Consider the following 13289-nt stretch of genomic DNA (forward strand, 5'->3'; position numbering starts at 1 on the left):
CTTTATTGCGATTGGCTAAAACCAATTTGTATGTAATCCTTATAAGTTGATGCAACATCCAGATAACTCATTGGCTGAAACCCCGATGAAACCCTTATTGGTAATCAAAAAGTAGTCTAGAGACTATGGTTCTAAGCACGACTTAGTAGGTCAAACCCAATTGATACAACACTAAGTATAAAAAGAAATATAATATCTTGACAATCAAGCCTTTGATTGATTTTCAAGGTGGTGGATACCTTAGCTAATCTAGATCAACAAAATAATTTAGCTGATACTGGCAAAACCCTAGAAAAGATCTGACGGATACAAGTAAATTGAATAATCGACTTGGATTAACTAAGATATATGATAAACAGGTAGGCAAATATATCAACCAAACCATAGCGATACAAGAGGTCGAAGCGATGTAGTCTTGAACAACGCCAATGTAGCCGATACAATTACTAAAGCTGACGGACGTAGGACTTACCCCTTCGCCGAAGATCGAAAGCCAATGCAGCCCCGTGTGCAAGGTGCCAAATTCTGCCGGTTGGTAAAGAAAACCTCAAAAAAGAGGGTAGCGATGCGCCAAGAGTAGTTGTATTGATATGTGAGATAAATCCAGCAACCCTGGGTGTACATATTTATACCCATGGGTAGATAAGAGTCCTTATGGGACATGACACAAATTTTCTTAAAGATAAAAAGAAAAACATAAAAGCCTTATCGGACACTAAACACATTTTCCTAACAATTAAAGGAAACTAATAGACATTTACTAATTAATAAATAAACCCCCATACCGCATTCTCCTTGAACTCGGTTTCTTTTAGATAAACTTACTTTAATTGATTAATTTTCTTAACCAAATCTACCCAGAATCTGAATTGCATGTTGATATGACACACTTGCATGTTAAGTTTTAGGAGTCAGTGGACATCAAATGTATAGTAAGATAGGATATGGTATGTAAAAACTTGATCAGCCTATAGATCTAACAAGGTTTTTAATTGTGCCGCATATTTCACTTTGTTGGATCAGCCTGCAATATTAAGAGCATTTGCAATAAAAAAATTATCATATTATGGTATCTTTCTCTATGCGAGTAGTTTGAGTAGACCCTAAAAAGATAGTACTGTCATACTATCTCGGTCGACTGAATTACCCCCCCTCTCAAATACTATATATTTTACATTCTCAACTATTTAAATCGGACAAATAACCCCCTGACTCGATTCATAGTGGTTCAGATCCTACGTGGCAGTCCAATCAGTGCTTTTTATTAAAAAAATATGGAGCCCACCTATCAGATAGAAGATAGAATCTAACAGGTGGGCTCCACCGATCATAGTGTTGTGTTTATATAGTTAATATATTTTATCTATATCGGTGGGCCCCATAATAATTCCTAGGGATATTTATACATTGTAGGAATTTTCACTACTTGGTATAGTTAATATAGGCCATAACTCTAATAATATCCTACTACGAGCGCTCATAAAACAAATATACCGCGTGAAAACTACTCTTTGGGTATGTTTAGGGGAAGCTTCTAGCTGCTGTAGCTTCTCCTAGGATTAGAAGCTCCTCCAAACAATTCAGCTTTTGATCCAGATTCTGAGAAACTGTAGTTGTAGAATATAGAAAATAAACTAGAAGCCAGAAGCTGGGAAACCCAGCTTTTCCAAATTCTCTGTGCATATGCCGAGTAAAATCTTCTCGGAAGTTATTTCTTCGAATTTTAAGCTCCCGAGAGTCACTTTGATTGAGTGCTCATAGGCCACATGTACCCCTTGTTGAGCTGGCAGGTCAAATATGACGTGGAAGTATGAAGCACTCGCAAGTCACCGTACTGTCCTCATGAGAAGCTGCTCAGCAGGCGTCACCTCTGCGCCTGTAGCTTCAGAAAGCTTGTACACAAAAGCAGCGACAGACGGGGTAGCAGTAGTAGCACGTCATACCTGTTTAGAAGCCGAGCAACACATGTACCATCACAAAAGTCTCTAAACAAAAGCATCATATTCATACCACTTATGTAACACCTTTTTCTTAGGCATTCCTATTGTTAATCACTGGACTATGCACGGTATCTCACAAGCAACATAGAGGAACACAAAAACCAATTAGCTAGAAGTAGCAGTTTACTACCTCAAACAATTGCAAGATGCTAGCTGTGATAAAGCTCCAAATGTACAAGTATGTGACCAATGTTTCATACTGAAAAATGCTACGTTTAGTCTACGTGACTTACATGATTTACATCTTCAAAAGCGGTATACCGTGTTCATCCTGATGCATGACAGCAATTTTTTTTTACTGTAATTAATTCGTTGCGGTTTATCTAGATTTGATGGGGGCTATCTACAAGCTATAAGCATCGAAACAGCAGAGCCTCTTCTTCAGCAGCCACCACTCGCAGGTTCAATCGAGCTCCGGAGGCCATTGCCCCTGAGCGACGTGCAGTGCTCCTCTGCCTCCGACTGAGAGCAGATGATCACCACTGACAGCCCGTTTACATGAGCCTCCTGCATGATGTTGACGGCATTGTCGACGGTCATCCCGGGGATAACTTTCATCAGGACTTGGACGACGTACTCACGCCTGTTGTAGTTGTCGTTGTGGAGGAGGACTCGATACGGAGGCGTCATTTTGCGGGATTTTCTGCAGATCAGGGGAATTGTGTTATATCAGTATTGACCAACAAAAACTATTTCAACAGGTACAAGACATCCGATGTGAAAAAATATTACTCAGTCCGTCTGAAAACCGATAGAAATTCCATGTAGCCTTTCAACAAGGCAATGCTTTTGTGTAGGGACACATGTCTTGCTAAGGCACAATGAGCAATATTCAAGAATAGCAACTATGTCTTTAGCCAATCTGCTGGTCTGGTCAGACTACAGAACATCAGCTACATGACATATGCTCACAAGGATAAAATGATCAATGTATCAGAAGCCACTTAATTCAGAAACTAGACAGCGGGTCCAGTAATCATTGAAAGTAAAACTCAAGACATGTCACTATGGTTTCAAACAGATTAAAGCATTGGCAAACAAATCATTGTAATGGTACTTGTGTACAACACATAATAAAAATCAAACATGTTTAAGGAAAATCAAGCAATGATGACAATAGAACATCTAAACCACCTTTAAAAGAAAAGAACATCTAAACGAGCTAATCTGAATATAGAATTGGTTCATAATGTGCTGCAACAATCAACTTTGTTTATGCCTGAAAAAGATAGTAAATGTAAAATGCGTAGCAACAAAGGTAATCCTATCTTCCTATATATTTGGTACCCACTAAGGGGCATTTACTCTTATAAAGCAAGACATGCAAGAAGCCACATCAACAATTTTAAACCATCAGATCACATTAGCACAATGATAACAACCTTTGGATCAAGAAGCTACTTATTCATCCAATTCAATTTTATTTAACCCTTCCTCCCAAAAAAGGCAATCAACGGACATATCAGTATATCCCCTACTAGGAGAAAATATGCAGAGATGGTTCTGACACCATTTAAAGGAACGATTATGTTCCCACACTAGCAGTTGATTTTGATGGCATGCCCTACTTGACATAACTCTGATAAGAGCAAGAGGGTGTTTCTGAAAAGATGCAAACTGAAAATTGCGAAACAGACATGGCTAGAAAACACTTCAGTAGTTCAGTTTCAGTCAAGCGGGATCCTATGACTCCTGAATATTTTTGTACATGTGCAATTCCACTATGCCTAGGAAGAAATTGGCTTTATTTTGCAGGAGGGCTCTCCCTTTTACTGTTGTCCTAACAAACTGGAATTTGGCTAGATGACTTTTATAGTGGTTTGGTCCAAATATTTGAGTCATAATGAAAATCTTGAAATCCGTTTGGTAGCACTTAATGAAAATTCTGTAATTACAACTTTCCATCATTATCTGGGGTAAGTTCACAAGCTCAGACCTCAGAGCCTAGTATGAAATTTTAGTTCACATCGTACCATTTCTTTTCAGAATCCTAGAGAATCTGTACTTTACACAAGATAGAGAAAACAAATGAACTGTAAATAGCACATTGTTACCTAACATCGAATTCAGACTGGCGACCAGGAGTAACTTTCTCTATTGGCCGATCAAGCACGCCACCACCTTTCCCTGGTGCAGCTGCTGCTGCCAGAGCCATAGGAATGGCAGGATTCGGGCACCTTCCCCTGTAAATCGCATATCTTTCTCCTGCACAACATGTACAGAAAAGATGAACAAACAATCCTGCAACAGCAACCACCGACCAAAATGACATAGCAAACACACCTTCAATCTAATTAAAATCATCAAATTTCTTGCACATAATTCTAAGGAGGGTAATTTGAAAGGATAGGATGATCTCCCATGGAAAATAAGAGCAACCAAAAAAACATATATAACCAATTAGGCAGGAAGTAACTTTGGTCATGGCCACAGCATATGTTGCAAGAATTAACAGGCACAGCCTATTGGTGAGCAGAACGATGTCAACATTTACTAACTGATTTCGTCAATTGCCACTACCAAGAACCAATTAATTGCCAAGGACACACACGCCAAGGCCCCCCTTCCTTCCAGGCCTCCAGCCAAGTGCCAACCCACCCAACAATTTCCAAACCGACCGAATTTTCGGGCAATTTCCAACAGGAGCAACCCTAAGAGCCCAATTACGCCTATTTCGGGTCAGTGGCAGTGCCAAACTAATATCTCCCATACTTGTAGCGAAGAACTAACTTGCCCCCATCATCCTTATCCAGCTACTAGAACAAATAGACAGAGAGGAGAGGGGGGGTTACCTCCCACCGCGTGGTGGTGGTGGTTGGAGAGCCGGCTCGCGGAGAGCGCCACACGGCTGGGCACCGCCGCCTCCATGGCTGCCTCTCCCTCTCTCTCTCTCTCTCTCTCTCTCTCTCTCTCTCTCTCTCTCGCCGTCGTCGGAGTGTGGTGGCCTCGCGGCCGCGGCGGCGGTGGTGTGGCTCGGTGGGCCGTGTGGATGCAGCGGGTGGGCGTGCGTGCGGCGAGGAGAGTAGGGGGGAGTATTTGTGGCCCAGTTGGGTTGTTGGGTTGGCGTCGCCGGAGCCACCTGTTCGGGGTCCGGACTCCTAGGCCACTGATCCTGATCCCCCCCTCAGATTTTTTTTTTAATTTCCTTCTTCCTCTCGCCACAAAGCATTGCAGTAGCAGGTTCAGGTTGTTGATAACGATGGACTAATAATGGACATGCGTCTGCAGGGAGATTGGGAGAAAACCCAAGGAGGAAAAAAAAAGAAAATGCTACTTAATGGTATTCCGTTCGGACGGAATGATACCTCACATGTATTATCTGATACCTGATAACCTGGTAGATATCGGCTGATACTCTATTCGAACGGGATGATACCTCTGAGACAGTCGATATAGCTCATCCGTCTGAATAGAATACCGTCCTCCCAAAAGAAGTTGTGAAATGAAATGATAATGAGGTTAATTAGACAGTGATGAGGATTGAGGGGGGAAATTTACCTGGTTAAGAAAACAGCCCCTTTGGGCGATGATTCATCTCTAAGATAATAATACGTTTTTCTTAGGTTTTCGTTAACTCACTTTTTAAAATGTTGAAGGGTGCATTTTGTGTAAAAACTTTCTATATAAAAACTGCTATGAAATATCAGATAATTTTTTTGGGTTTTATAATAATTAAAATTTAATTAATTTTATGCTTTAATGGTTATTTCTTTCCTCTTTCTATGCCATAACTTCATTCTTTGTAGAAACGAACAGTCGAACACCAAATGCGACATTGATTTGTATGGCAAAATAGCCATTTTCGTCCCTAAACTATCGCCCGAGGCTCAGTTTGGTCCCTGAACTATCAAATTGTCCAATTTCGTCCTTCAACAATTGATTTCGAACTCAATCTCGTCAGTTCCCCTTGATAGCACGCCACGTGGCCAGCTAGACATGCGAAATGTCCGTCCTGCCCCTCGCTCAATTCTTTACATGTTGGATGGCTGATGGCGTTTCAGGCTCCCCGTTGCCTCCCTCTCATCCTCGTCTTCTCTGTTCGTCATGGCAACTATATAGGTAGGTTAGGGTTTTGGCTTGGGGGCTGGGGCGGAGATCAGTACAGGACGACGGCGTGTTCGAAGGGGTGGAGGCGCACCCCTTCTCCTGGTGGAGGCGTGCCCTTGTCCTTGGGCAGACGGACTGCTCATAGGCAACCAAGACACAGGAAGAGGAGAGGACGTGCTGCAAAGGTAAGATGAGTGGCACTTCACTAGTTTTGCACTTGAGTTTGATTTCCTTGTAGAATGTTTAAATTTGACCATATAGTTGATCTATAGGGCCACGAAGCAATGTCTGAATTTGAGGTACTGGAAGTTCAATTTCATTTTAATGGGGAATTTGTTCTTGATGAGTCAAAGATGTCGTATTGCAATGGGGATTGTGGAGTGTCCCACATAGAGAAGGACAAGATCTCTATCCCTGAACTTGAAGGCCACCTATTGGATCACACAACTTTTCCTCAATCTGTTAGGATGTACTGGTTGCCATTTGGTGCAGAATTGAATAGTGGTATGAGGTTACTTGTAGATGACAAGTCATGTTTGGACATGATTCATGAGCTGGGAACTGCTACAACAGTAGATACACCGAATCAGTTGATATGGGTGGGAATGAAGAATCTGGAACACAGTATGCAGATGAGAATGTATTTGCCCTATTTCAAGATGATAATATCATGGATTTGGATCATGCAGAACCTATTGTCAAGGAACAAACTGTCCAAAATAGGGACAAATTTGTTCAGGGCGATAACATGCTGTGTTTGGAAGGTCCAACCCATGGTCAGGATAGTCCGAATGAAGAAGCAGCAGAAGATTTAGAAGCAGAGAGTGATGGCTGTGATGCTACAGGTTTCACAAGTGATGAAGATGATGAAGTTAGAGAGATAAGAACCAAATACAAAGAGTTTATGTCAGAAGTAAAGAAGAGAGGAGATATTCCAATAGACAATCCAATTGAGGTTGATGGCATACAAGGTGGAGATATTCCATTGGGTAATAATCAAGTCTTAGAAGGTGGAGATGGTGCTGAATACTTTGATTCAGATGGTGATGCATCGTACGATGAGGACAGTGATGGTGTCTTTACAAGAAGGAAGTGCAGGTTCCCAATATTTGACAGTTTCGCTGATACTCCACAGTTTGCAGTTGACATGTGCTTTAGAGGAAAGGACCAATTGAAGGATGCTATAGAGAGGTATGCTCTGAAGAAGAAGATAAATATCAGATATGTGAAGAATGAGCAGAAAAGGATTAGGGCTGTTTGTAGGTGGAAAGGTTGTCCTTGGCTTCTATATGCTTCCCATAACTCAAGGAGTGATTGGTTTCAGATTGTAACTTATAATCCCAACCATGCTTGTTGTCCTGAGCTTAAAAATAAAAGGTTATCTACAAGAAGGATATGTGATAGGTATGAGAGTACTATCAAGGCTAATCCATCTTGGAAGGCTAGAGAAATGAAGGAGACAGTACAAGAGGACATGGGAGTGGATGTGCCAATCACAATGATTAAGAGAGCAAAGGCACATGTAATGAAGAAAATAATGGATACTCAGACTGGTGAGTATTCCAAGCTGTTTGACTATGCTCTGGAGTTGCAGCGTAGTAATCCTGGAACTAGTGTGCATGTTGCCCTTGACCCAGAGGAAGAGGACCATGTGTTTCAGAGGTTTTATGTATGTTTTGATGCATGTAGAAGAGGATTTTTAGAAGGATGTAGGAGGATAATTGGGCTTGATGGATGTTTCCTTAAGGGGCCATTGAAAGGTGAGTTGTTATCAGCTATTGGCAGGGATGCAAATAATCAGCTTTATCCAATTGCATGGGCTGTTGTGGAATATGAGAATAAAGACTCGTGGAATTGGTTTCTTGGGCATCTTCAGAAAGACATCAACATACCTGTTGGAGCAGCAGGCTGGGTGTTTATAACAGACCAACAGAAGGTAAATTTCTATCTATTTTTGTCCATTTTATGTAGAGGCTTTTTTAATCATTAAAATAAAATGGTTAAATCATTTGTGTCCATTTTATGCAGGGGCTGCTAAGCATAGTATCTACATTGTTTCCATTTGCTGAGCATAGGATGTGTGCACGCCACATATATGCCAACTGGAGAAAGAAACATAGGCTGCAGGAGTACCAAAAGAGGTTTTGGAAGATTGCAAAAGCACCTAATGAGCAGTTGTTTAACCATTACAAGAGAAAGCTTGCTGCAAAAACTCCTCGTGGATGGCAGGATTTGGAGAAAACAAATCCTATTCATTGGTCTCGAGCTTGGTTCAGACTTGGATCAAATTGTGAATCAGTTGACAACAACATGAGTGAATCATTCAATAGTTGGATTATAGAATCAAGGTTCAAGCCTATTATTACTATTGACGGAGCGTGGGGCTCCTCACCGGGAGACCGCACTGGCCCCCCTTTGCCGGTTCGGCCGGGGACCCTGGGTGAGACTCTAAGCTCCCAATCTGTGGAAGGTTCGCGAGACAGGAAGCACACAAAACGCCGGCGATGTATACAGGTTCGGGCCGCTGAGAAGCGTAATACCCTACTCCTGTGTTTTGGTGGATTCGTGTATGAAGGAACTACAAAGTATGAGCCAGCCTCTCCCTCGTTCTGGGTTCCCAATCTGGAAAAATCCAAAATCCCCTCTCTAAGTGGGCAAGGTCCTCCTTTTATATCTTAAGGGGATACCACATGCACCATCTCCCCCTCTCTTTCTTCCAATTTGACTTCTCTTCATTAACAGACGGAGATTTGCATCGTCGCCGTCCGAATGACCTTCTGACGGGACGGCCCATACCTACCTCCACTTCCGCCGGAGGCAGGCGCGACGTGGGAAGATGGCTGTCTGCTGATGACTTGACCATTGTCAGACTGGTCACAAATCGGTCATTCTTGTCCACCACGTGTCAGTTTAACAATCTGCATGTTCGCCCTTCTTCATACAATATCTTGCCTGTAATGGTTAGGATGAAGCCTGGCATATATCTGACCGGAACCAACGTGCCATCTCCAGGAGCTAACACGCCGGCTCCAGCTAGGGACGAGTGCTTGGAGGCTCTCGTCCTGACGGGATGGGGCGAGGCGTGCGTCAGACCGCCTGTCGCCACCTAACCCATGATCTGACCGGTCTGTGACTGGTCACAGACCGGATAAACGAGCGTGCTGTACTGCGATACATGCGGCGTGACGCGCTCGTCAAAACTGCAATAAATGTGGTTAGGTGAGCCCCGCCATGCTCACCTACCCCATATACGTGGCGCAAAACCCACAAGGGGTCGGGGCGCTTCGGCCCTCGGGGCCGAGACGGGAGCGGCCCAACCCCTTGGGGAGACAAAGAGAAGGGCGGCCGTATCACCCTCGGGCCCGACCCCCCCCCGAGGGAGTTAGGCCACGTGGGTGATCGTGTCTGCCTCAAGTCTCTAAGTCATGATACTCCCGGTAAAGAGGAGGGCGAACACATCACCCTCGGGCCCGACGCCCCCTGACGGTGCCAGGCCACATGGGCGATTGTGTCTGCCTCAAGCCTCTAGTCATGATACTCCCGGTCCCATGTCACCGACAGTAGCCCCCGGCGTTATGCCAGGGCGATCGCCCTCTTTAAGGGAAGCGGTCGGGCGTGACGCCACTCCTAAGGCCTGGTGACAGGTGGGACCGGTCTCCACGATTGGGCAGAAACCCAACGGTCACAAATCACGCACATCGGCAGTGGTAACTCGGCTGTCAATAATGAGCGGTCTCTTCAAGACTGCCACATTACTCGAGTAGCACACGAATCTGGACATGGCGATTCGTTTCGTTTGGAGATATGGTAACGTCGCTTCGGTCGGCGAGCGTAATTAACGCGCGCACGATATGATCTATCTCGACTGCCACAACCGCATGTCCACCTCATGCTCCGCAAGCGGGCGAATGGGATTAGTGGAAGCGTGGGCGCGAGAAACGAGGGGGCGAAATAGTGGGCGCGAGAAGCGAGGAGCCGGGCACAGCGTTGGTAAGAGTATAAAGGCACTGAGGAAGGGATCTGTTTCCTTCCTTTCGCCATTATTCCCCTTGTCTTCGTCGCTTGCGCCCTAACTCCTTCTTTCCTGTGCCCTACCTTCACCACACGCGCTCGCTCTTAATCTTCTCTTCCTCCGGGGCCATGGCACGGGGCTCCGCTCTGCTCGATGGTAGCGTGCTGCCGCCTTCCCGCATCGTGAGCGAGAGGCAGGCTGGGCTGCCGCGCCGCTTCATGCCGGAATCTGCCACCGGCCGGGAGATAGTCACGCTGGGCGAGGGACGCCCGGCACCAGACTACCCGGGGCGGTCCGTCTTCTTTCTCCCCTTTGCAATGGCAGGGCTGGTTCCGCCATTTTCTTCTTTCTTCATGGATGTTCTGGAGTTCTACGATCTCCAGATGGCGCACCTCACCCCCAACGCGGTGATGACATTGGCCATCTTCGCGCATCTGTGCGAGATGTTCATTGGGGTGCGCCCATCTCTTCGGCTGTTCCGGTGGTTCTTCACCGTGCAGTCGGTGTCGCCGCCATCGGTAGTTGGTGGCTGCTACTTCCAGCCACGGGGGCCGGTGCTGAACCGCTACATCCCCTGCGCCCTCCGCAAGAAGTGGGACGACTGGAAGAGCGACTGGTTCTACACCCCCCTTGCCGACGAAGCGCGCCTCCGACTTCCGAGCCAGCCCCCGGCGCAGGCCTCCAGCTGGCGGGCGCCGGTAGATCTGGGGGATGGCTATGACGCCGTCCTCGACCGCCTGGCGGGCCTGCGATCCCAGGGGCTCACAGGGGCCATGGTGTACGGCGACTACCTCCGTCGTCGGATTGCGCCGCTCCAGCGGCGCGCTCGGGGCGCCTGGGAGTACACCGGGTCCGAAGACTTCATGAGGACCCACCAGGGAGTGAGATGGGACTAGGCTCCTGAGGACTTCAAGATATTGGTCCAACGGGTGCTGAATCTCAACTCCGTGGAGGCGTCCCTCATTCCCCAAGGAATCCTCCCCCTCTGCAGCGATCCAGACTGCGCCTCCATCCTAACCATTATGATGGCGGTCGGGGCCTCAGAGGAGCGAGCTCCAAAGGGCCACGACGACGCAGGCGGGAGCCGCAGGGGGGAACAATCTACCCCGGGAGGGGGTCGTACTTCTGGGTCCCGCGACAGGGGCCCGGGGAGCAGCCGCCCTGCCGACGCCCGGGGGAAGAGGAAGCAGGGAGGAACACCTCCCCCATCTCCTCCCCGAGGGGGCGGGGCGGTGCGCGCCAGCAGCAGGCGGCCGGAGGGGGCCGTGCCGACATCGCAGCCCGAGGGGGAGCGCAAGAAGAAGCGGTTCCGCAAGATGGGGGAGACAGAACCATCTCGGGGAAACCTCATTTCCCCTCCAAAGTGGTCGTTTAACCGACCCCCTCGCAGGTTCGTCTCTCACCCATCGTGGCTGTATTCATTCTCTCAACGCGAGTTTTCACTCACCCATCTTGTTCGTCTTCTGGTCTTTTCTTTTGTTTCAGCGAGATCCCGTCGCGTCCCTCCCGCCATTCCAAGCCCGGCCAGTCTGAGGCCGAGGATCCGGCGGCCGCAGAGGCCCGGAGGCGGGAATCTGACCGGCGAGAGGCCGCGGATCGCCTACGGGAAGCCGAGGAGGCCGCCCAGGAGGCCGCCCGGGCTCGCCAGGCCGAGGAAACCGCTCGGGAGGAGGCCGCCCGGGCCCGCCAGGCCGAGGAAGCCGTTCGGGAGGAGGCCGCCCGGGCCCGCCAGGCCGAGGAAGCCGTTCGGGAGGAGGCCGCCCGAGCCCGCCAGGCCGAGGAAGCCGCTCGGGAGAAAGCCGGATTTCGCCAGGACGAGGCGTTGGCGACTTCCGAGGCAGCTCGCGACGAGGCCGCGGGCGCGTCGCTTGGGCCCACTCCCTCGGGCGACGCTCAGGCGACAGCTTCCGGGGCAGCTGGCGACGAGGCTGCGGGCGCGTCGCTTGGGCCCACTCCCTCGGGCGACGCTCAGGACCAACCGGGTCCGGGGGACATCCCCGAGTCCGGCACTTCCATCGGTGGCCCGAGCCGCATGGCATCCTCTCCAAGGCGGCTCTTCCCCACGCCTTCTATCGCCCCACTGAACGCAGAGCCCCTTCTGCAGGCCTTGGCCGCCGCAAACACCACGGTGTTGGATGGGTTAAGTGCCCAGGTGGAGGCCCTGCAGGCAGAGCGGGCGGAGCTCGATGCCGCGTGGGCGCATGTCGAAGAGGGGCGACGCTCGGTGGAGGCCATGGTGGAGGTGGGCCGTAAGGCTCACCGCCGGCACGTCTCGGAGCTTGAAACCCGTAAGAAGGTGCTGGCGGAGATCGCCAAGGAAGTGGAGGAGGAGCGGGGGGCTGCCCTCATTGCCACCACCGTCATGAACGAGGCGCAGGACACCCTCCGCCTTCAATACGGGAGCTGGGAGGCGGAGCTAGGGAAGAAGCTCGACGCCGCCCAGGGGGTGCTTGACGCTGCCGCTGCCCGAGAACAGCGGGCGGCGGAGACCGAAGCGGCGTCCCGGCGGCGCGAAGAGGCCCTTGAGGCGCGCGCCATGGCGCTGGAAGAGCGCGCCTGCGTCGTGGAGAGGGATCTGGCGGACCGCGAGGCCGCCGTCACCATCCGGGAAGCAACGCTGGCGGCGCACGAGGCTGCCTGCGCTGAAGAAGAGCTCGCGCTCCGCCTCCGCGAGGACGCGCTCACCGAGCGGGAGCGAGCTCTCGAGGGGGCCGAGGCCGCGGCGCAACAGCTGGCGGACAGCCTGTCCCTCCGCGAGGCAGCGCAGAAGGAGCAGGCGCGCCGTAATCTAGAAGGTGCCCGCGCCGAGAGGGCCGCACTGAACCAACGGGCCGCTGAGCTCGAGGCGCGGGCGAAGGAGCTGGACGCGAGGGCGCGCAGCGGCGGGGCGGCCGCGGGCGAAAGTGACTTAGCCGCCCGCCTCGCAGCTGCCGAACACACCATCGCCGATCTACAGGGCGCGCTGGACTCGTCCGCCGGGGAGGTCGAAGCCCTCCGCTTGGCAGGCGAGGTTGGGCCCGGCATGCTTTGGGACGCCGTCTCCCGCCTAGATTGCGCCGGTCGGCAAGTGGGCCTCTGGAGAGGGCGGACCGTAAAGTACGCCGCCAACCAGGGAGGTCTCGCCCAGCGCCTCTCGAAGATGGCCGGGGCTCTCCAACGGCTCCCCGAGGAGCTCGAGAAGACAATTAAGTCATCCTCGAGGGACCTCGCCCAAGGAGCGGTGGAGCTCG

At 49.7% G+C, this 13289-nt stretch overlaps 2 protein-coding genes across 2 annotated transcripts; one reads left to right on the forward strand and one right to left on the reverse strand.

Moving 5' to 3' along the window:
• Positions 1-2105: 2105 nt before the first annotated feature.
• Positions 2106-5068, reverse strand: LOC4345646 (ATP-dependent Clp protease adapter protein CLPS1, chloroplastic). Its single transcript, XM_015793115.3, has 3 exons — positions 4793-5068; positions 4055-4205; positions 2106-2643 (listed from the first exon to the last, which is right to left on the reverse strand). Exons 1-3 carry the CDS (start codon positions 4866-4868, stop codon positions 2382-2384), a joined length of 489 nt encoding a protein of 162 aa, XP_015648601.1. The 5' UTR covers positions 4869-5068; the 3' UTR covers positions 2106-2381.
• A 1261-nt stretch (positions 5069-6329) lies between these two features.
• Positions 6330-9054, forward strand: LOC136351328 (uncharacterized). The gene is made up of 2 exons (XM_066303325.1): positions 6330-7983; positions 8076-9054. Exons 1-2 carry the CDS (start codon positions 6643-6645, stop codon positions 8724-8726), a joined length of 1992 nt encoding a protein of 663 aa, XP_066159422.1. The 5' UTR covers positions 6330-6642; the 3' UTR covers positions 8727-9054.
• Positions 9055-13289: the final 4235 nt, after the last annotated feature.

Source organism: Oryza sativa, chromosome 8 (genome assembly GCF_034140825.1).
Source record: "Oryza sativa Japonica Group chromosome 8, ASM3414082v1".
NCBI lineage: Eukaryota > Viridiplantae > Streptophyta > Magnoliopsida > Poales > Poaceae > Oryza > Oryza sativa.